At 67.2% G+C, this 22118-nt stretch overlaps 1 protein-coding gene across 1 annotated transcript in view; it reads right to left on the bottom strand.

The window, feature by feature from the left end:
* Positions 1–562: 562 nt before the first annotated feature.
* Positions 563–22118, bottom strand: part of TPO (thyroid peroxidase) — a 35670-nt gene continuing 14114 nt past the window's right edge. Inside the window, 12 exon segments of the mRNA NM_001003009.2 lie at positions 563–751; positions 1527–1658; positions 3951–4050; positions 5322–5453; positions 8125–8295; positions 9010–9218; positions 9755–9992; positions 11489–11659; positions 12073–12331; positions 15113–15622; positions 16981–17187; positions 19787–19916. Coding sequence (NP_001003009.2) covers positions 691–751; positions 1527–1658; positions 3951–4050; positions 5322–5453; positions 8125–8295; positions 9010–9218; positions 9755–9992; positions 11489–11659; positions 12073–12331; positions 15113–15622; positions 16981–17187; positions 19787–19916 — 2320 coding nt within the window. The 3' untranslated portion in view covers positions 563–690.

The raw sequence follows: 22118 nt of genomic DNA, 5'->3' as shown, positions 1-22118 counted from the left end.
GACGGTGGCTGCTCTGTGGGGACGGCCGGCCCCCGACGGCGGCGAGGCTGGGGGGTACCCGCGTGCGGGGGGAGCTGGGGTGAGCGGCAGGTGCCCAGAGCGGGGCCGGCCCCTGGGGGGCGACACAAATCCCAAGAGCCGTCCTCTGTCCACACCACCCACAGGAAGGGCAGCGGGGGGGACGCGGGACGCGGGGAAGCGGGTGGGCGGGTGGGAATCGGGGCAGAAGGAAGAGGAGAGGGACAGACAGACATGAGGGCAGGGAAAGCATGTGTCCCCGTCTGTCGGGCAGGACCAAGAGGCTCGTGAGCGTGCAGGCGCGTGTCCAGGCAGCCCCGGGGAGTGGTGCGCGGTGCACACAGCGGCATGCGGCTGAGGGCCGGCATTCAGTGGCCTGAGCTAGAGTGTAACTAGGGCACAGGCCACATGGGCCCTGGTTTGGAAAGCAGCCTCAGTGGCGATTTTGGGACCATGAACCGCGGTCCTGACCGGGCCTCTAACGATGGGCAGGTGCCCCGGCCCCATCCCACGGGAGCAAGTGTGAACGACACATGACTCTGGCTCGGGAAGCGGCACACACTTTATTAGGTAGAAACGTGGGGGTCGGGGTTGTTTCCAGAGGGAACACCGTCCCCCGTCGTGCTGGGGACCGACCTCTGCTCCCAGGAGGTGGCCCGCAGCTGCCCCTGCTCATGCCGGGCTTCCCTGCGCCACGTGGCTCCTACTGGATGTGGGGTCCACGGCCCGGGTCCTGCAGGAGAGAAGAGGTGCTGAGCACACAGAAACCCACGGGACCCCGGGCCTTGGTCGGGCTGCTTGGGGGCCCGGGGACACGCGTCCTCAGGGTGGCCGAGAGGGCTCGTGGGTGCATTCCCATGGGGCCGTTGCGGGGTCCCTGCCTGGGAGCAAACGCAGCCCCTGCTCTGCGGCAGACGCCCCGGGCACAGGGTGTCCCAGGCCGGGGACCGTCTACGTCGCCAAAAGCCGGGGCGCGCCCGGTGACTGCCGGCTCTGCCTCTCTTGCGGTTGTGCGTACAAAATTTATTAAAAAAAAAAAAAAAAAAAGAGTAAAATCAAGTCTAGACCGGATGTTTTCACACCTCTTACAATGATCACATTTTTTTTTTTAATGCATTTTCAAAGTCAGCCTTTCCTCTCAGCTTCCGGTTCGTTGGCCGTCAGTCCTCGGCCAAGACTTGGGGTGACGTGGAGGCAAATGCCTGCAATCGGCCCTCGATTTCAAACTGGTTTGTACACATGGAAACGCATTTTCAGGGCCTCGCTCTGGCTCGCTCATCCTAACTTGTCTATGCTCTTTGAACAGTCGGTTAAAATTTTCACGAACTATCCGTCCCGTATAAATACGGTTTGTATGAGGAGTAAATGCAGAGCAGGAAGGTGCGAAGTGGGACCCGATCCGCAGGGGGGAGCAGCCCGGTCGCAGCCCCGGGACCTCCTTGATGACCTGGTCCAAATGGGAATAGGCGATGTGTGGTGACCCTGCCCGCGCCCCGGCGCGCACCCACCTGCCCTGCGGCCCGAGGGGGGGCACCAGGCTGCCAGAGGCGCCGTCCTGGCCCGCTCCACGGCCCGGCGGGGGGGCTCCTCTTCCGCCCAACTCCGCGATGCTCAGTGAGGCTTTGCGGCCCGCATGTGCCCTGCGGACAAGTGTGCACCTGGTTAGGGCTGGCGCCCCTCAGAGGAACCCAGTAGTGCCTGTCACGCCCGTGCCCTGTGGCCACTGTGACTGCAGGCGGTGCTGGGCGCCTCCCCGACCAGCCGGGGGGACCCCGGGGCTGCTGGTCCACACAACATGGCCTGCTCAGCTCTCCTGTCGGCCGAGGGGCGCCTGGAGCCCCGGCTGCAGCCCAGGAGAGCGGCCCAGTGAGCACCCCAACCCCAGTCCCACCGTCCGTATCCCATCGCACGTCTACTTGGTGCAGAAATGCATCCGGCAAATCACAGTCCCCGGGGGGGAAACGGAGCTTCGGGCAGGCCCCCCGCTGCTGGTCGCCGTGTTAGGTTCCCGGGCTCAGCCAAACGTCGCGGGGCGGATGGAAGCGGACAAGCCGGGACCCGCGGGTGCAGAGGACGCTGCACACGGAGGGGACAGTCCAGTGATGCACGGAGCCGTGAACGAGAAGGAGCACCGGCCGGGCAGGGCTGCAGAGGGACAGCGGGGGGCCCAGGGCGGGGATGCCAGGCGGGGGCAGGGGGGGCGTGAGAGGGAACACCGGCCGGGCTGGGCTGCAGAGGGACAGTGGGGAGCCCAGGGCAGGCCTCCTTCCCGACGGCTGTGCTCTCAAAGCCCGCGTGGGGTCTCTGCCCCTCCGTCTGGATGCAGGGTGCAGACACGGGCTCCCCAAGGACCGCCCCCGGTGCCCTCCTGCAGCACCCGCCCCAAGGGCCCCCTTGGAGTGGGGTCCCCACTAGGTCATCCTTTGCTCTTTGCCTATTTGTGATTTGCTGCCATTTCCACTGGAGCCCTGAATCCTGGGATCCATCCACGGGGGCCCCAGGTGCACGGAGACAGGGACACAGTGGCTTCAGTGCACAGGTCGTTCCCATCAGAAGCTCCCTGCGGTCGGCTCAGGCAGGAACACGCGTGTGCACGTTGTACAGGACGCTCAAGCCCCCTAACGGCCCCGGTCCACCCGGCGAGGCCCATGCGGCCTCGGTGTCTCCGGGGATGGGAGGGGCAGGCAGGGCCTGGCTCTGTGGCTCACACATCCCCTTGCTCACAGCCTTGTGAAGGGCCCACGAGCGGGCCTCTGCCCTCCTGCGACGCCTCTGTCCTATCCACTCGAGAGATTTGAGCCTTAACTTCCTGCACATCCGTACCGGCCCCGTAAGGATGCCGCGGCTGCGAAGTCCTGACCCCAGGTTGCTTCAATGACTGAAATCCGGGGGGAGGCCGCCTGCGCTCCCGCAGCCTCAGCCTCGAGGCTGGGCCCTTCCCCGCACGGCCGCAGGGACAGACCCCTTCACGCGGGCGCCCCGCTCCTGCCGCTGCACTTTCTCCTGGAAGAGCCTGTGGCCGTGAGGACCGCAGCCCTCGCCGGCCGCCAGACCCCAGCTGTCCCTCCCGTGGCCGGCGTGCTGCGCGGTGTCGGGGCGCGGGTGCGGGCTGGAGGCTGCCCCCTCGGCCGCCAAACCCGGCGGGTAGGATGACACAGTCTCGCTGTCCCCAGGCCGTCGGTTTTGTAGGTAGATGACCTCTGCCTGAAGGCCCTTAAATTGGAGCCGCGCGCAGGTCGGAGCAGACTCAGCAAGGGGGACGTCTGTCTTTTGCAGGACGATTGGCTGTGCGGTGTCCTTAGTTAACGTTTTATCCACTAAGAATACGAGGACAAGCCACAGCTGGGAGGCGGTCGTGAGTTCAAAGCCGGTGCTCGCTGGGCACCTACTGCGTGCAGGGCGCACACGGGCGCCTCGGTGACGTTGTCGGTGTCCTTACAGCGATGTGGGAGGTGGACCTCCGTGCCTGGAAGGTCAAGGCGGGCTCTGGGCCGCTGCGTGCGGCGGGACCGTCTGGGAGGGAGCCGGTCACTCTGCGGTGGGGCGGCCCCTCTGCCGGCACCAGCCCCGTCTCTCCACAGACAGAGACCTGGCCCGACACTCACGTGCACATCCTGATGAAGAAACAGACCCGAGAGCCTGGTCGCGCCCCGGGGGCTGGAGGCTTCTCCACTGCTGAGTACTCGGCGGGATTTGACCCCGGCATCTGTCACGGCGTGTGCGAGGTCGAGGCCACGGGGCCGCCTGCACTATTACCCCAAACTTCTTTTTTTTTTTTATTTAGATTTTATTTATTTATTCACAAGAGACACAGAGAGAGGCAGGGACACAGGCAGAGGGAGAAGCAGGCTCCCTGCGGGGACCCCGATGCGGGACCAGCCTTGCCCTCGGGGGAGAAAGCAACCTCGTGTGGGCTTCCGGGGAGGACTTACCACCTGCAAACCAGCGTCCAGGTGAGACCCGCCAGGCCAACGACCAGCACGATGCCCAACGCGATGGAGACCAAGGACGCCTTCGGGAGCCTCCCGGAGTCTGGGGGGAGGAGCGGGTTAGCCAAGCCCACCCGCCAAGGGCTGCAGCCAGGGTCCCCAGGGGCTCGCCTCTCCTCGCGACGGTGCGCACCCTGGGGGCACAGATCTGCCCAAAGGGCCCTTCCAACAGGCTCTCCGGAGCACGCGGGTGGGGAGAGCGGGTGGAGACCACGGGGTGCCCGCCCGTCTTCAGGCCACAGGCCCTCCCGCGAGGACCGGCCAGGGGGGACGCGTGAGCCCCTGGCGGAGGGGCTGAGGACCCGGCCCACCTCCCCTGGGCTCAGACAGGGGCCAGGCGGGCAGGTGGTGGGACGCGCACTGCGACACCACAAGCTCGCGCCCCTGGCAGCCCTGCCTTTGGCGGAAGTGCGTAGAGGGCACACTTTGGGGCATGTGTCGGGCAGGGCTCAGAGCCCCGGGTGGGGGCCAGATGCAGCAGGTGTCCCAGCCACAGGGCCGATGTTTGTGAGCAGTGAGCAGGGTTGGTGGGCGCAGAGCAGAAGGGGCGCGTCTGCACGGGGCGAGGCCGGGGAGGGGGGCTGCTGGCATCCGCGGGACACGCAGCGTCTCAGGGACGGGACTTGGGGAGCGCCTGTGCCACACCCGGCGGGTCTCTGCCCTGCATCGCCAGCCCTTGTGTGTGGTGCGGGTCCCGCACACGACCCGCCCCCAGGTCTGCCGGGGTCAGCACAGGCCAAGGACAAACACAGGAGGAGGGAAATCCCCTCGCAGGTTAAAGGTTAGACACCGTCGCCCGCGTAAAGCAGGCCCCGCAGGGAGCACGGCGCGCCCGGGCATCGTCCAGGTGCGGGCGAGAGACACCCGGGAGGGGCTGCCTCACTCGGCTGTTTCCAAAACAAGAACGAGCCGCGTTCAGACACGCGCACCGGGGTCTGTGCGCCCGGACGGCAGGTGGCAGGTGCGCGCTGTCGGAGAGCTGCCCCGGCCTCCAGGGCGGACAGTGGGAACGGGGGGCCCAAGCCAGCTCAGCGCACCTGGGCCCGCCCGGAAGGCCCTGGCCCTCCCCACCTGCCGGATGTCCCCCAGCCTCCTCGTGGCTGTACGGAGACGGGTCCAAGGAGTGACCTGGGGTCAGTGGTCACGAGGCTGGGCCCCAATCACGGAGACCGGTGGCCATCAGGACCCCGATGGCACAGGGACGGGGGGTGAGGACACGGCAAGAGATGCCGTCCTTGAGCCTGGGAGAGAGGCCTGGGGGGGGACAGCCCTGCACATGCCTGGGTCTCGGGGTGCACGAGGGGCGGCACGCACCTACACACGTCGTTCCGTCCTCCCCGAGCACCGCAGGGTCTGTGCACTCACACCTGAAACCACCCTTGGTGTTCCTGCACCGGGCCGACCCGTGACAGGGGGGGTGGCTCGCGTCTTCACACTCATTGATATCTGCGCAGAGCACATGGGGGGCAGGACCCATGGGGGTCAGCACGCGGGGGTCAGCACACAGGTCAGAGCACGTGGGGGTCAGGGCACACAGGGGTCAGGGCACGCTGGGGTCAGGGCACACAGGGGTCAGGGCATGCAGGGGTCAGGGCACGCAGGGGTCAGGGCACATAGAGGTCAGGGCACGCGGGGGTCAGGGCACGCGGGGGTCAGGGCACGTGGGGGTCAGGGCATGGGAGGGTCAGGGCACGTGAGGGTCAGGGCATGCAGGGGTCAGGGCACGTGGGGGTCAGGGCATGGGAGGGTCAGGGCACGTGAGGGTCAGGGCATGCAGGGGTCAGGGCACATGGGTTCAGGGCATGGGAGGGTCAGGGCACGCAGGGGTCAGGGCACGTAGAGGTCAGAGCATAGGAGGGTCAGGGCATGCAGAGGTCAGGGCACGTGGGTTCAGGGCACACAGAGGCCAGGCGATGCCCCCCAGCTCCCACCCTCACCTCGGGGCACCTGCACGCTCCCTGCACCGTGTGGGAGAGACCAGAGCCCCTTGTGCCCTGGCGGCCAGCCCGCCCCTCCCCGAGCACCCGCTTCCTTCTTGCCGGGTGACCCCCGGCCCCGAGGTCGGCTCCGCAGATGGCCGGCCACTTTGTGCCTGCGCTGTACGGGCTGAGCCTGACGCACGGGAGGCCCGGCCGAGGCCGAGGCTGATCACGTGGGAGCCACGCGCTCGTGCTTAGCGTGAGGCGAGCAGCTGGGGCGCGGCCGGGGTGGGCAGTGGAGTCACGGGAGGCTGTGGGCAGCGGCGCCTCGTCAGACGTGGGGCCAGAGCCTCCCTGGGGACGCTGGCGCCTTCCCCTCCGGGGAGCACTTGGCCGTGCAGGGCAGGAGCGCGGGCCGGGCCGGGGCTGGGTCTGTGCGCCCGGTGGACGGATTTCCAGCCCCGCGCTCACCCTCAGCGAGGGAGCGAGGCCTTGGGCCACAGCCCTGACCCTGACCCTGACCCTGACTCTGACCCTGACCCTGACCCGCGGGGCAGCACTGGCTGCGTCCTTGGCTCCCAGGCCGCAGAGGGTGAGCCGCCGTCAGTGCGGGGGCGGGGGGGGGGGTGCTGCCCTGAGCCCCCTGCTGGGTCCTCGACACACGCTTCCAGGTCACTTGCCGCATCAGCTTTTCCTCAAATAACGTCTCTTTTCTGGCCAGTTCCAGGGAACACAGCGGTCTTGCTGTCGAGACCACGTGTTACGGGCGACGGAGCGCGTGGTGGGTAACCAGGACACGCACCGCTGAGCGCTGGGCCGACCCGTGTTTGGGGAGCGACGTGACACCAGCTGGGCCCTCGCCCTCATCCCGGACCCTGTGCTGCCCTCACTCTTGCACGACTTGGGGACGGGGTGCACGGGCACTCGCCGGGGGAGGTGACCCCTGCAGGGCTGGGGCGTGACCAGAGTGCAGTGGCGGACGGAAGCCCCCGGCGTTGTCCGCGGAGCACGTGCGTGTGGGGTGCAGGGCGGGGGTGAGGGCGTCCCCCCAGCTGGACTTGTCCCACGTGTACTGGCCATAATCATATGTCCTCGAGGGGTCCGGGTCGGGGTCGGGACTGCAGCGGCCTTCAGGGGACACGTTCACCCGGGTCAGCGGCCCCACGTTTGTGGTCTCCCGGCTGGGGGAGCCGCAGGGCGGGGGACAGATGTGCACTGGTCTCAGCCCCGCTGAGTCCCCCAGTGCCGACCCCCGGGGCTGTGTCCCCCTGAGCACAGGGTGCTGGCCGGGGCCCCACTGTCCCAGACGGAGCCGTGGCTCCTGGTCCTCTGGGCAGCAAAGATAAAGGGCTGCGACACCCCGCCTGTTATCCGCTCCGCATTCCCTCCGGAAAGCCCTCGTCACTGCTCATCTGCCAGCTTCTCCTTCCCTCAGCCTCCATGGGGTGGAGGTGGGGGCCGGGCGGGGGTGTGGGGTGGGGCCGGGCAGGGGTGCGCAGCGCAGAAGCAGCGGTCCAGGGAAGAGGAGAGCGTGCATCTCCCCGGGTCTGCGTGTTAAATCCTGCTGTGAGCCTGGCGCTCCGTACTGCGGCCGTGGCCATGCGCGGTGGCTCAGGGCCCCCGGGTGACAGGTGAGCAGGAGGCGGCTCAGGGCCCCCAGGTGACAGGTGTCGGGAGGCCTCTCGGGGCCCCCGGGTAACAGGTGTCTGGAGGCAGCTCGGGGCCCCGGGTGACGGGCGAGTGGGAGGCGGCTCGGGGCCCCCAGGTGACAGGTGACAGGTGTTGGTCACCCACTGGCGCCGGCGTCCTGGCTGCACGTCCGCAGCCGCGTGCCCGGGGCCCGGGGGGATGACACAGCGGGTGTCGAGTCTGCTCTGGGCTGTTCTAGGTGGAGCATTTCTTTTCAGTTTCGGTGGAGACACTGTCTCCGGAGGCCCTTCCTGTGGGTCCCTGGCTCGTCCCCTCCCCTGCCCGCGGCACCCTGATGGCCGTGCTGGGACGGGCCCGCCACTCGCCGAGGAGAGGCCAGCGGGGCACGTGGTGGCCGGGAAGGAGCGCTCCTCGGTGCCCCAGCAGGTCCGCGGCCCATCATGAGGTGCAGAGGCCCCTCCTGGTGAGCGACACAGGCCCTTCCCTCCCGTCTGAGGACCGCCGATTTGGGGGTGAAGTGAGTAAGGCGCGTCCTGGTGGCCACTGACCTCTGCACACGGGGGCCCGGACAGCCCCGCCCCGGGGGGAGCAGGCCACCTGCTCGGGGCCCTGCAGCTTGAACCCGTGGCGGCAGGAGAAGACGAGCACGCGCCGCCCGGCCTCGCCGCAGAGCACGACGTCCCCATTGTCCAGGCTGTCGGGGAGGCCGCAGGCGTCGCCTACACAGAGATGGAAGGTGGAGCCTGTCAGGCGTTCACTGCCTGCTGGCCCCGGGTCCCCCGGCACGGACCCCACGCCCCACCGGTGGTCCGGGCCGCGCTCGCCTGGGCACACAGGTGCTTCGGGTCGAGCCACACCCACCCCGGTCCTCGGGCCGGCTCCCTGCGCCTGGTCCCCGCAGCAGAGCACCCGCGTCCGGGGGTGGCGGCCACGACCGCACCACGCACCTCCCCGATGAGGCCTCTGGGCGCCCACCAGCGCCCCTCTCCCCCCTGACCCTTCACCTCCCTGAGCCTTTAACCCCCTGACCTCCTCTCCCTCCTGACCCCCTCACCTCCCTACTTCCTCTCCTCCTTGACCCCCTGGCCCCCTGCCCCCCTCACCATCTGAGCCCTCCTCCCTCTCACCCCGTCTCTCCCCTCCCCGCCCCTCCTGACTCCCTCACCTCCCATCTTCCCGCCATGCAGCCGGAGCCGCCTCTGCACCGCCCTGTGGGCACGCAGCTTGTCGGCACCAGGGCATCCTGCGACGGCGCCATGGAGGCCAGTGGACAGCCCGCGCCCCACACCCCACGCCCACCCGCCCAGCCCTACTCAGGGTCCCGTGCGTGGCTGACTTGGGGGCTCACCCCCTCCTTGGGTGCACCTGCGGCACACAACACTCTTGAACAATCCACGTGCTACGACACAATCTAACAAAGGGCTTCAGGTCACCTTGCGGAAGGGCCTCCCTCCACACGTCCAGGTTCAGACCCGGAATGTTCTCGCACGGCTCGAAGTCCTGTGGGAATCTGCTGACCTGGAAGGCGTCCGCGGGCACGCTGGGGAGGCCCGTGTTGTCACAGATGACCCGGGACAGGGAGTGCCTCGCCAGCTCGCGCCGCTGCTCGTCGGTGAACACCCCGCTGCTCTCCCACCAGAACCTGCGGGTGGGGGGCGCTGAGCGCTGCAGGGAGTTGTGACCCGGGGCCTCCCGTCGGGGCGCACGGGGTGTCCTGTCCTGTGCCGCTGCCCGGAGCTGCCAGACGCCTGACGCCTGACCCACGGGCCCGGGGCCAGGGGTGGCTTGGCCGCCTCCCTGGGGGACCCCCGGGGCCTGGGCCGAGCCGACAGAGGGACAGCGCACGCCCCGTGCTCGGCGCCGTCCCCGGGCCCGGGCCTCACGCCTCGGTCAGTGCACACCCGCCCGGTGCAGCAGACGGGCGAGGAAAGAGCCGAGGGTGGGTTTCTGGGCGCTCCCCACACGATGGCCGCTCGGGCGTGAGAGCGCGGTTTGCACGCGTCAACAGCAGCTCAGGGCTCAAGCTCTGAGCGTGCTTGGGCTCCCTTTGTGTGATGACCCGGGATCAGGGCCCCGCAGGGACGGCCTGGCGGGCCGTGCGAGTGCCCAGGTGACCTGAGCGCCCGGTTGGGGACCCGCGCACCGCGGGCCGCAGAAGTGCCGGGCGGTGACACGCACCGGTCTCCGTCCCTCAGAGCCTTCATCTGCCTCCCGATGAGGCACGCAAACAGCGGGCCCGTGCGCGCCCGGGGGAGGAGGGGCTCGGCCAGGCCGCCCAGCCAGACGTCGATGTTGTCGGGGTGCCCGTACAGGTCCATGATCCGGCCGGCGAGGGTGGCGTTGGCGACGGCGGAGCGCAGCTCGGCCCGCGTGTGCAGCCGGCCCAGGCCGCAGAACTCCCTCCACGCGTTGTAACCTGCGGGCAGGAGCGCCGTTCTCTCCTTCCGCGCGTCCACCCCGCCGCCTCACCGGAGCTGGGCCCCACGGAAAGCCACTGCCCTGCCTCGTACCTGCCGAGTGGAACGTGCCGGAATAGTCCAGCCCAGAGTCAGGGCCTCCCTGAGGACCCTGCCCCGTAACATGCCGGCAAGTCAGTGAGGATGAACCCCAGACACCATATTGCACAGTGACCAGAGTGCCGCCGCCAGGGGCTTAGGGGGGAGGCCCCGAGGCAGCGGGACTGGCTCCCTGTGGCCGGTCCACGACCCTCCGCTACACAGCAGAGGGGACCTGTGAGGGGTGCCCTTGGCCCGGAGGAGCCCCCAGGTGCCAGGCAGGTCCATACACCCAAACTGGGTGTTGGGAGCAGGGGCCTTGCAGGGTGAGCAAGGCTGACCATGCAGCTGAACTACAGGGTCCCCTGGAGGAAAGGCCACGGCTGGCGGGGGTCAGGGAGGGGCGGGGAGGGTTGGGACAGGTGACGGGGCCGGGGATGGAGTGGGGAGCTGGGGGCAGCCCGGGAAGTGGGTCCCAGGTCCACAGAGTGGCCAGGAGATGGCACTGCCAGTGGGTGACAGGCTGGAGGTGGCAGGATGTGTGCTGGCCCCGGGAGCGGTGAGAGGGAGGGACGGCCGGTCAGTGGGCCTGCGACGCCCCAACAAGCACCAGGCCAGACCCCCTCCCTCTGCCTCTTTGGGGGCTGCTCTTCCTAAACGCCGGGCTCCTGCCCCACTGGGAGGCCTGGACATGCTGCCGGCCTCTGAGCAGCACTGAACGGTCCCCCGTGGACGAACCAGAGCCCTAGAACTCGGCGGGGGATTGGAGGCCCTGTGCTGCTGACCCCACAGGCACTTGTGGTGAGCCCCACAGCCCAGGTTGGAGGTAAGCCCGGGAGGAGTACAGGGAGGAGCCTGGGGAGGAGCCTGGGGAGGAGTCTGGGGGTGAGAGGTAAGTCAGGGGAGGAGTATGGGAGGAGCCCGGGAGGAGCCTCGGGAGGGGCCTGGGGTGAGAGGTAAGCCAGGGGAGGAGTATGGGGAGGAGCCCGGGAGGAGCCTGAGGAAGAGCCTGGGGAGGAGTCTGGGGAGGAACTCCAGAAGGAGCCCTGGGAGGAACCCTGGGAGGATCCGGGGAGTGAGAGGTAAGCCAGGGGAGGAGTACGGGGAGAAACCTGGGGAGGAGCCTGGGAGCAGAAGTTTAGCCCAGGAAGGAGCCCAGGGAGGAGTCTGGGGAGGTGATGAGAGTGGGAGGTGAGCCCCTGGAGGAGCCTGGAGAGGAGTATGGGGAGGAGCCCAGGAGCGAGAGGTGAGCACATGAAGGAGCCCTGGGGGGAACCCAGGGAGGAGCCTGGGGAGGAGCCCGGGGAGTGGGAGGTAAGCCTGGGGGTGGCCCTGGGGAGGAGTCTGGTGAGGAGCCCTGGGGTGGGAGGTGAGTCGGGCGGGGGGGAGCCCGGGGAGGAGCCGGGAGTGGGGAGACCTGGCAGGCCGTGGTCCCGGCCCCGCTGCAGGTTTATGGACGCCAGGTCCAGGCTGCCTGAGCTGCCCAGCACGAACAGCCTCTCGGTCAGCTCCTCATTCATCAGCTGCTCCTGCACCGGCAACTTGGCGGGGCTCGCGAGAAGGCCCCTCAGCAGGGGGTCCAGACCACCTGCAAAACATCACGGCACAGGCGAGGTGGTCCGAGGGTCCTCGCGTGGACAACCCGGCTTGTGCTTAACAGAAAACCCCTCAAGGCCACGCATTCACGTTGTGCGGTTCTTCGGCTTTCAGGGACCGCGTGGGTCGTGCCTGCGGGGAGCCGGCACCCGGTGGGGCCCGGGACTGACCGGCAGTGTGGGGGGCAGGTCTCAGGTCCCAAGGGGACCCAGGGCAGGAGCCCGGGAGCCCCGAGGAGCATCAGAGAGCCCACGGAGGTGTCTGGCCGAGCGCTGGAGCCACTTTCCCGTGAGCACAGCTAAGGGACCAAGCTCAGCTCAGTGTGCTGGCGGGGCCGGGAGGTGACAGGGAGCAGCGCGGGGTGGCGGGCGGATCTGGGGAGCACCAGCGGGGGGGGGGGCGCACCTTCCTTGAGGAGCCTCCAGGGGCTGAAGAAGGCGTCCTGCAGCCGCAGCGGGGGGAGGCCGGGGTGCTCCTGGAAGCGGGCGTCCAGCCGCCTCACCAGCGGGTGCACCGTGGCGTGGCCGAAGCGGAAGGCGGCCGTGGAAAACACGTTGGACACGGTGGGGTCCATGGTGGGGTCGTAACCCTCGTAGGGGCCCACGTGCTGCTGGAAGGCCTCGGGGCCCAGGACTTTGGGGACGTAGTCCCGCAAGGTGATGATCTAGGAGAAGGGAGAGCGGGACGGCTTCTGAGCAGGGGCGGCCGGCCGCAGGGGAGGGTGCCGCCCTGGGCGACACGCAGCGACGGGGGAGGACCTCCTGCTGCGCATCCGGGGGCCAGACTGGTCCCGGAAGGGACAGGCCATCCAGGTGAGGGGACAGGTGAGTGCATCCAACGGGCATCCTCACAGCTCGGACCTTTATGGGGCTGGGGGGCCATGTCAGCGACACCCCCAAACGCCGCCCGGGCAAGGCAGCCCCACAAAACTTGGGGTGCACCGCACAGATGCCGGGCTGCCCCCTGCACCCCCGACCCCATCCCTCGACCCCTTCACCCCGGGCGCCCCGTCGACACCGCAGCTCAGAAGGGAAGTGAGAGCTCCGGACACTCCCGGACCCGAAGCCTCTTTGCCGGGGTTTCTGGGTTAGGCCTGCGCGGTGCCCACGGGGCAGGGGCGTCCACTGCCAGGGTGGCTGCGAGCCGCAGGACACCCCCGCGGGGAGGAAGTGCCGGGCACAGAGGGTGGGAGGGTGGCCCGCGCTCCGAGCGGCTCTCGCAGACTAGAAGGGATGCTGGCCCGTGTCCTTCCTCCTTCCCCGGGCTGCGTCTGAGCTCCTGGGCTCTCCTCGCGGGAACGGAAGGAGGCCCCCCGGCAGGGTCTCCTCGGCAGGGACTCAAACCTCGCGCATGGGTTTCACAGACCAGGCCTCCTCCCACCGTGGTCCCGGCCTGGAGGACGCGTCGCGTGGCCCTCGGTGCTCTCGAGGGCAGCGGCGTGCTGGGGGCGGCAGGGGGGAGGGCGTGGTGGGGCTGGTGGCACCGGGAAGACGCGCATCCTGCAGCGCACGCGGCCGGCCCTCGGCCTGCGGGTTCACAGGGCGGGGGCCTGGCCTGCAGCACCTGAGCCCCGGGCTCCGATCCCAGCGCCCCTGCAGCCCTGGAGCCCCGGCAGCGGTCCCGAGGCCGCCAGCACCCGTGGCTTCTGTTTGACGCACGGTCCCGGGAGGACCGGGCACGAGGGCTCCGCTTGCAGCTTCAACAGTCATTCCCTTTGCTGTAAAAATCAGCGTCGGAGTCTTCCGGTCTTTGCAGCAACCTCGGCCAATGGGGGGCATCCAGGGCGGGTCAGCTGAGGGGAGCCGTCCCGTCTGGGCACGGGCCTCTCGGGGGTCAGCCTGTCAGGGCCCCCGGTTGCTGGAGGAGTGGCTGCCCCACCTGCGTCCTTATCGGGGTCCCTCCCACACAGGACGTGTTTCCTGAGTGCCTGGCTGTGCTCTGCAGGAGAGCCGCGGGGAGCACCCCCGCCTCCGGGGCCAGGGGACGCCGGATGGACGCTGGATGGACACTGGCCCAGCGCCGCCAGCTGGATGGCTCATCCCAGGGAGGTTCGGGGAGCAGAGAGCGGCCCCAGGTCACGGGGGGTCATGCAGACCCGTGACGACCTGGTCGTGCAGGACCTGGTCCTCAGCCCAGGCTGGCGTCCCAGGCGCGTCCCAGGGCTTCTCCCACCTGCCCAGGGGTCCAGGCGGCCCCTCCCACCCGGCGTGGGCCGGGCTCCACGGCTGCTCGGTCTGCCAAGGGCACTGGGTGCCTCGTCCTGAGCGCGTCCCCGTGCAGACCCGCACAGGCCCCGTGGGGAGGGAGACCCCAGGGTTGCGCCGCCCAGAGCTGTGTGTCTCGGGACAGAGGGGAGTCCTGGCGGCTTGTTGCCGAAGACGTCTGGGCAGAGGCCTCTGCGGGGAGCGGCGTGGGGCTCTGGGGGACGGAGCGGGGCTGGTGTGGGGCTGGTATGGGGCTGGGAGGGTGCAGGAGGCAGAGGGGCACCTCCGCTCCGGGTGCGTGGAGGGAGCAGCAGCCACAGCCCCCGCTGCATGTCCCTGCGCCTGGCCGCTCAGAGCTGGGGTGGCAGCCGCGGGGCTGGGCGCGCTCTCTCTCTCTCTCTCTCTCTTCTCCTAATTTGCAGGCACTTCTTTTAACGACATAATGCTTGTCAGGAGGGAGCGATCCAGGCCAGGGAAGCAGGGAAGGGGGACAGTCTTACGGGCCACCAGGGACCCCTCAGATGCAGCCCACATCTCGCAAGGGTTTTATCGACGCTGGACGCGACCTCGCGTTATTTTAGGGTTTCCACCGTATTTGCATAAAACACCAAAGAGAAGCTATTGGCTGAAAAAGCACGCCAGGGAACCTGGAAGTAAACGGTGACGCCAAGAAAGGCTGACAGGTCCTGGGCAGACGCGGGGCGGGACTCCTGGGGTGACTTTCTGAGGCTTTCCTCGCAGGCTCAGCACACACCCCCGAGCACCCTCGCCGGGCACGGCTGGTCCAGGGCCCGGGACAGCAGAGCCCACGGAGCTCACGCGTGGGGAAAGGGCATGGACACAAGGAAGCTGGCGGCGGACACAGCTGGGAGAACTGCCCAGGGCGGAGGCGGGGGTCAGACACCCCCAGGTGGGGCCCGAGAACCGCTCCCCTGAGCCTGGGTGAGACCCCACTTTGTTCAAGGTCGGATCCCGTCTGACGAGCTATGGGATCGTGCTCCCAACGGGGCCGGGCCTCAGGCCGCGGTGGATCGTCCCGCAGATGGGCCTCCAGCCCGCTCACGGAGCCCGCTCGGCTCCCGCTCACTCCACCAACGCCGCGAGGTCACCATTCGCTGCCCGGCTCGTCCGGGCTCAGCTGCGTGTGTAACGTGAGCCTCGGGCCATCGGTGGGCGTGTCGGAGTCCCACGCTTTATCCCGCCCCCACCGAGCACGCGGGGCACCCCAGCGGCTTGCGCACCTGGTGCAGGGCGCCCACCACCTTGCGCGCCTCCTGGTAGGCGGTATCCGCGCTCCAGTGAGCGTTGAGAGCCTTGAGCGCCGAGGCCAGGCGGTTGTGCTCGCGCAGCCACAGCGTGTGAAGGGCCGCCAGAGTGGGGACCTCGCTGGCACGGCTGTCCCCCGCCAGGAAGCAGGGCGCTCCGGCCGTCCCGCGGGTGCCGGGCTCGGGCACGCAGGCCAAGGGCGCAGGCGGCCGCATGAAGGGCAGGTGGGCGCGGCCGGCGTCCCAGTGGCGCGTGTTGACGCGGAGCAGCCCCTCGGCACTGGTCCAGTTGCGCAGCTGCTTCTCCAAGGCCGGGGAGCTGCCGTACACCGTGGACGCGTCCAGGAAGGACGTCAGCCCGTTCATCTGCTGCCGCGGGTTGGCCGAGCTCAGGTTGCCGAAGAAGGCGCCTTGGATCCCGGTGCCGCAGGCGGCAGAGGAGCGGGAGAAGGGCAAGCAGGCGGGCCCCGAGGCATCGGGGGGCAGCTGCCGGGACAGGGCGGTCAGCCGGCTCTGCAGAGACCCCGGGCCTAGGAGGGGCCGTGGCCTGCGACGCCGGCGGCGCTCTGGCCCGTCCCCCTGCACTCTGGCAGGAACTGTGTCCTGCCCTCACTCCAGCGGGCCACCCGGTCCTGCGGGGTCAGCGAGGCGACTGGGGCCCAGGGTCAGCGAGGTGACAGGGGCCCGTCCCCACCCGGTCCTATGGGGTCAGGGAGGTGAGGGGGCCCATCCCTACCCGGTCCTGTGGGGTCAGCAAGGTGACAGGGGCCCATCCCCACCTGGTCCTATGGGGTCAGGGAGGTGACAGGAGCCCATCCCCACCTGTTCCCACCGGGGTCAGTGAGGTGAGGGGGCCGTCCCCACCTGGTCCTGTGGGGTCAATGAGAGGACAGGGGCCAAGGGCGAGGTGACAGGGGCCCATCCCCACCCGGTCCTGCCAGGGTCAGCAAGATGACAGGGGCCCAGGGTCAGCTAGGCCACAGGGGCCCGTCCCCATCCAGTCCTATGGGGTCAGCGAGTTGAAAGGGGCCCGTCCCCACCTGGTCCTGCCAGGGTCAGTGAGGTGACAGGAGCCTGTCCCCACCTGGTCCTGCTGGGGTCAGCGAGGTGAGGGGTCCTGTCCCCACCGAGTCCCGCCAGGAGTCAGCAAGGAGAGAGGGGCCTGTCCCCACCCAGTCCACAGGGTCAGCAGGCAACAGGGGCCCGTCCCCACCTGTTCCCACCAGGGTCAGTGAGGCAACGGGCCCGGGGTCAGCGACGCGACAGGGGCCCGCCCCACCCGCCCCTGCAGGGAGGTGTTAAAGCCCCTCCGTGTGCTGCTCCTCCTTGCGGGAGGAGGGCGATAGGACAGTATTTACAAGGACCACCTGGCTCGTCTGTGGAAACCCTGGTCGTCCCGGCACCCAGCCCCGGGGCCACCCCACAGCCCGCCGATGGGTGGACATGTCCTGACATGTGCCTCGCTTCATCGCGTGTGGCGGCGTGGAAGCAGCAGAGCTTAGAACGATGTAGATGCTCGTGGACGAGGGGTTTGGTTAAAGAGCCATAATGCATATTTCAAGACTTTAAGAAGCCCTAAAACAATCAAATTTCTGTCCACTTAATGAAGTGGGGAGAAGTGCACTAATTATGGCTAATGACCCCACGAGGCTCAGAGCTGCACACGGAGAGGACACGTGGGCACACACAGACGTGGACACCTTCTGGCCAGATGCACAGGATATTCCCGACCACTCACCTCCCCGCGTAGGACACGTGGGGATTTTGACATTTCACTTCCTAGCTCTCCCATTCTGTAAGTGACGTCTGCCATAATGAATATCTTAGGAAGTTTAAGATTCTACCTGGATGGGAAAACACGGGCTCCGGTTCTCACACGTCAGCTGGCAGTCAGCTCCCGCCCCGAACGCAGCTCCGCTGGCACTCTGCGGTGTGAACGCGACGTCGTGGTCGATGTACTGGCCCCACACCGTCAGGAGATCCGAATACTGGTCGTCCTCTGTGACGGCCTCGTTGGGGACCCGGATAACCTGTCTGGTCACTTCCCGCACCTGGTGAGAGATACCAGCTTGTCACATGGGACGGCGTCTGCAGAGAAAGAGGTCACTGGGGGAGCCTGCGTTGTGGTGCGGCAGCCGCTGGCGGGATGGGGAGCCCTCGGGTCGTGGCTGCTCGTGGGATGGGGAGCCCTCAGGTCGTGACCTCTGGGGGGCTGGGGAGCCCTAGGTCGTGACCTCTGGCGGGATGGGGAGCCCTAGGTCGTGACCTTTGGCGGGACGGGGAGTCCTCAGGTTGTGTCTGCTAGTGGGACGGGGAACCGGCACACCGAGGTGTGGCGCCTGCTCACAGATGGCTGGTGCCCGTGAAGATCCAGCGGTGCGGCACAGCACCACCCTGAGCCCGGGGCGTTAGTGGGGAAGGCACGCGTGGGCTGTGTCCAGCCTAACGCACTGGTTTGAAGTGATTTGGGGCCTTAGGTAACTGCTCTGAGTCTCAATTTCTTTGTCTGTGAGTGGCTGTGAGATGCTGACCTTTGGGGTTGTCGTCGGGATCAAACCAAGAGTCGTTTACTGAACGTCTGGCCATCAGTGAGGTGATGGCTGTGACTCGGGGCAGGGCCGGGGGCCCGGAGGGCTGTTCCCAGGCTACCATACGTTTGCAGACCTTGAGATGGGGGCGAGCCTGGGTTTCCACGGGGATCCAACACAACCGTGTGGTTCCTAAACTCTGAGAGCCTCTCCCACCTGTATCAGAGGGGATGCGGCTTCGGGGGCTGGGGAAGAGGATGCTCTGTAGCCCCGTGCACACCAGATGGTCCCCCTGTGAGCCCCGCACCTGAACTGTACCCGCGAGAGCCCTGCACCTGGACAGTCCCTCTGTGATCCCTGAGCCTGGACGGTACCCCGCTAAGGCCTGCACCTGGACGGTCCCCCTGTGAGCCCCGCGCCTGGATGGTCGCCCCAAGAGCATCACTCCTGGATGGTGGCCCCGTGAGCCCCGCACCTGGACGGTGGTAGCGTTGAGTAGTTTCAGCAGGAGCAGGACATCACCAGCCCGTGTAAGGATTCCTGAGCCCCATTGTTCTAAGTAGCCGTGAAATTCTGGCAAATATGGGTTTACAGACCCTAGTCCCTGAGCGCTGAGTCCGGAGGGCGCGGGGCTTGAACAGCCTGGCATCGAGCAGGAAGGGGAAGGTGTTACCCCTCTTTAGGGACGGGCAGACGGAGCCTGGGGGACCTCAGACACCCGAGGGCCCGTGCCCTCCCACAGGGCCCCCGGCTGCGAGGAGCACCCATCCTCCTGCTCAGTGGCCCCCAGCAAGAACTGCCCGGGGAAGGGGATGGCTTCGTGGGGGACGGCGTGCTGGTCCCCAAGCTGCTGTGGTCAGGTCCCGACCTCTCAGGCTGAACAGAGCGTCGCTGTCATGTTTCTGCAGAAGTCCTTCGTCACACACGGCACGAGGCCGCACAGACTAAGTCACGGAAGCAAGTGGTCGGATTGAGGGTAAAATGCCCACTTTTTAACCAGAGCGATCGGTGGATTGGACATGGCTTGCTTAACCAAATAACGTGATGCTGGGGGTAAAGCCACCCACTGGCATCAATGAGTGAAACGCTAAACACTAAAAAGTATCTTTGCTACGCCTCATCCTCTGCCGGCGGGTAAAGGAGTAAAGGAGTTTATTTCAAAATGTCAAAAATGAAGGGCCCCCGGGCGGCTCCGTACATTAAGCAACTGACTGTTGGTTTTCGGTCAGGTCATGACCTCAGGGTCTGGGGCCTGAGCTCAGGGCTCAGCAGGGCGCGTGCTTGGGATTCCCTCTCTCCCTCTGCTCTCCCCTCCACCCTTATAAATAAATATTAATAAAAAAATGTAAAAAACCCAGAAAAGGCAAAATGATGCCAAATTAGATGAGCCTTGATCTAAATCTGTTTTGTCCTGGTCACTGGCCGGTGGCACTAATCCCTCCACACCTCAGCTCCTAAAACATGGAGCCCTGAGCAAAGCTGCCAGACACAGGTGCTGGGGGGTGGAGGGGACGGGCCCTGAGCCTCCCTGGGGAGCCCTCATCCTGAGCAGGTGCACAGGTGCTGGGGAATGGACGGGACTGGCCCTGAGCCCCGCAGGGAGCCCTTGTCCTGAGCAGGTGCACAGGTGCTGGGGGGATGGAGGGGACCAGCCCTGAGCCCCACAGGGAGCCCTTGTCCTGAGCAGGTGCACAGGTGCTGGGGGGATGGAGGGGACCGGCCCTGAGCCTCGCAGGGAGCCCCCATCCTGAGCAGGTGCACAGGTGCTGGGGGATGGAGGAGATGGGCTCTGAGCTTCCGCGGGGAACCCCCATCCTGAGCAGGTGCACAGGGGCTGGGGAATGGAGGGGACCGGCCCTGAGCCTCTGCGGGAACCCCCCGTCCTGAGCAGGTGCACAGGTGCTGGGGGGATGGAGGGGACCGGCCCTGAGCCCCGCAGGGAGCCCCTGTCCTGAGCAGGTGCACAGGTGCTGGGGGATGGAGGGGACCGGCCCTGAGCCTCCGCGGGAACCCCCCGTCCTGAGCAGGGTCTCAGCGGCAGGCTGGCATAGACGGCGGGTGGTCTGGGGGCGTCTCGGGGACCTGGTCCAGTGCAGTGTGCGCAGCGGGCCACGGTGCCTACCGGGGGCAGCGGGAAGCCGCTGTACAGGACGTGGGGGTTCCACCCTCTGGGCTCACTGATGCCGTCTTCGTAGGCGGGCGGCAGCCACCTCGCCAGCGCTGTGTTGGAGGCTCCCCACCTGGGGTGGTCTCTGTGGAAATAAACGTGACACGTTCAATCACAAAATACCCTGTATTTGTAAAAAAACAAAAAAAAAAAGCAAAAAACAAAAAACAAAAAAACTGATAGATGCATTCGAATGGAAATATCAGTGCAACGCATGAAAGAAATGCAAATTTTCTTATTGAAAAAAATTTGATATTTTTTAAAAATGGCTATTTGGGCATAAGATGGCCAGGGTACTCCCGTTCCCTGGCATTCATCAACCAGACCCGTGGGCACCCCCGGCAGTGGGCGTCCCTGTGGTGGCTGCAGGGTCTTTGCCGGGAACGGCGTCAGGCGGCCACTTTGGGGCGACGTGGGGACAAGTGCCCGGTGCGGGAGGTCACGTGGCCGGGGGGCGAGAGCTGGCAGAGATCGGGACCCAGACTCAGTAATCAGCCTGCGCATCGAGGTGCAGGCACTCGGGACACCGATGTAGCCAAGTCAGCAGGATCGTGACGAGGTGAACGGTCTCTTACAGGTTTTGGAGTTTTCAGAAATATAAATATTCATATGCTCGTTGCTTTGCTCTGACCGAAGTCGTCGTCGCTATTAAGGACAGCGTGTTCGTGGATCCTTCTTACGTACGGGACCGATTTCGACGCGGTGCTGAGGGCTGAAGGGAACCGGGTGCCCCCCAGGGCGTCGCCGGTCTGGGCCTCGGAGACTCGCTGCGTTTGAAGGGGACACTCGGTCCTGGCGTCAGGGACTGACTGAGCGGTTGGTGCCCCGCGGCCCTGGACTGACCGCCGTGTCCCTGGCGGCCGCTGCCCCGACCGGGAGCCTGTGGGGGGGCTCGGCGGCAGTAGCGACAGGCATGTGCGCGTCTACAGGGCCCGCAGGGCCTCGTTCTACTATCGACCCGCTGTTGACTCCAGGACACCGAAGTGGCTCGATTTGCAGAACAAGGGGCGGGATGGGTCCGCGTGGACGCGGGCATGCGCTTGAACACAGGGTCCGGCTCCTTATGGGTTCACCGTGACTGACAGTCCAGGACGTGCCGCCTGGGGGAGGCACAGCGTCACCCAATTAAAACCAACAAGACGCTCGCTTCACCGCGTGGTGAGTGTTTTGCTGATGGACGTTGATCGTCCAGGAGCTTCCAGGCCGTCGCGAGAGCCCCGGGGCACCTGCCCATGTCCGTGGGTCCTCAGCCGGGGCGGGACCCTGCCCGCGGGGCCCCGGGAGGGAGTGCGGCCGTGCTGGGACGGCGACAGTGCCGGCGGGGTCACTGGCTGTCACAGGGCCGCCGCAGCCCGGCGTGGCCGACGTCACTCACGCGTCACTGGCCCTGCCCGCCGTGGGATCCCCGGTCCTCTGCGCATCATGGGTTGTGAGGCTCGGGGGCTTGGCCGCGTTGGGGAAATGGTCACAAGCTGACCTGGGTGAGCAGACGGGAGCATCTCTGGCGGAGACGTTACCAGGGCCGCGGCGCCTCCAAATCGCTGTGATGAGCTGAACGTGCCAGCACCCCGTCCGAGGCTCAGGCACCCCGGATGCCCTGACGTCCCGGGTCCGAAAGACAGAGGCAGGTCTTCCCGCCTGTCCGAGCTGGAGGCTGGAGGCTGGGAGGCTGCAGTCAGTGTCTTCCTGGCCATGGCAGCGGGGGGGGGGGGGGGGGGGGGGGGGGAGGGGGCAGGGGGCACACGCTCTCGAGGTGTCTTGAGGTGTCACCTGGTGTCACATCCTGGGGGGCCCTCATGGAGCTCTGACCTCTGAGTGACAACCTTTCCCACGTGGCTCCACCGTGCCTGACGCTCTGTCGTCGGTCCGAGGTGTGAGAAAGCTCAGTGCACGGCGCGGGGGCCTCTGGCTGGAGCTCCTACCGGAGGTGCCGAAGCCCCGAGAGGGCGGGATCCACGTGGGTGGACGCCCGGGCCCCAGGACGTGCCTTCCCATCACGGGTGTGGGGTCGATACCAAAACCCCTGAAGCCTCACCCGTCTGGCGACGCTTGTTCCCGTGTTGGGCCCCACATGTCCCATCCAAGCAGCAGCAGCAGCGACACACGCGCTTCCTCAGAGGGTCAGGCTCCCCGGGCCGGGGTGGCCGCGGCCCCGTACGGGTCCTGTGTGGTTTCGGCTCTTGTTCCAATTCAAGTTCAGGGTTCGTCCACCACCATCCCCGACCTCGTGCTCCGGGCAGCCGGCCTGTCCTGTCCAGTGGCCGCCGGTTCAAGCAGTGTCAGCGCA

Source organism: Canis lupus, chromosome 17 (assembly GCF_011100685.1).
Source record: "Canis lupus familiaris isolate Mischka breed German Shepherd chromosome 17, alternate assembly UU_Cfam_GSD_1.0, whole genome shotgun sequence".
NCBI lineage: Eukaryota > Metazoa > Chordata > Mammalia > Carnivora > Canidae > Canis > Canis lupus.
The sequence above is the reverse complement of the archived record's forward strand: the minus strand, read 5'-3'. Positions and strand labels throughout refer to the sequence as shown.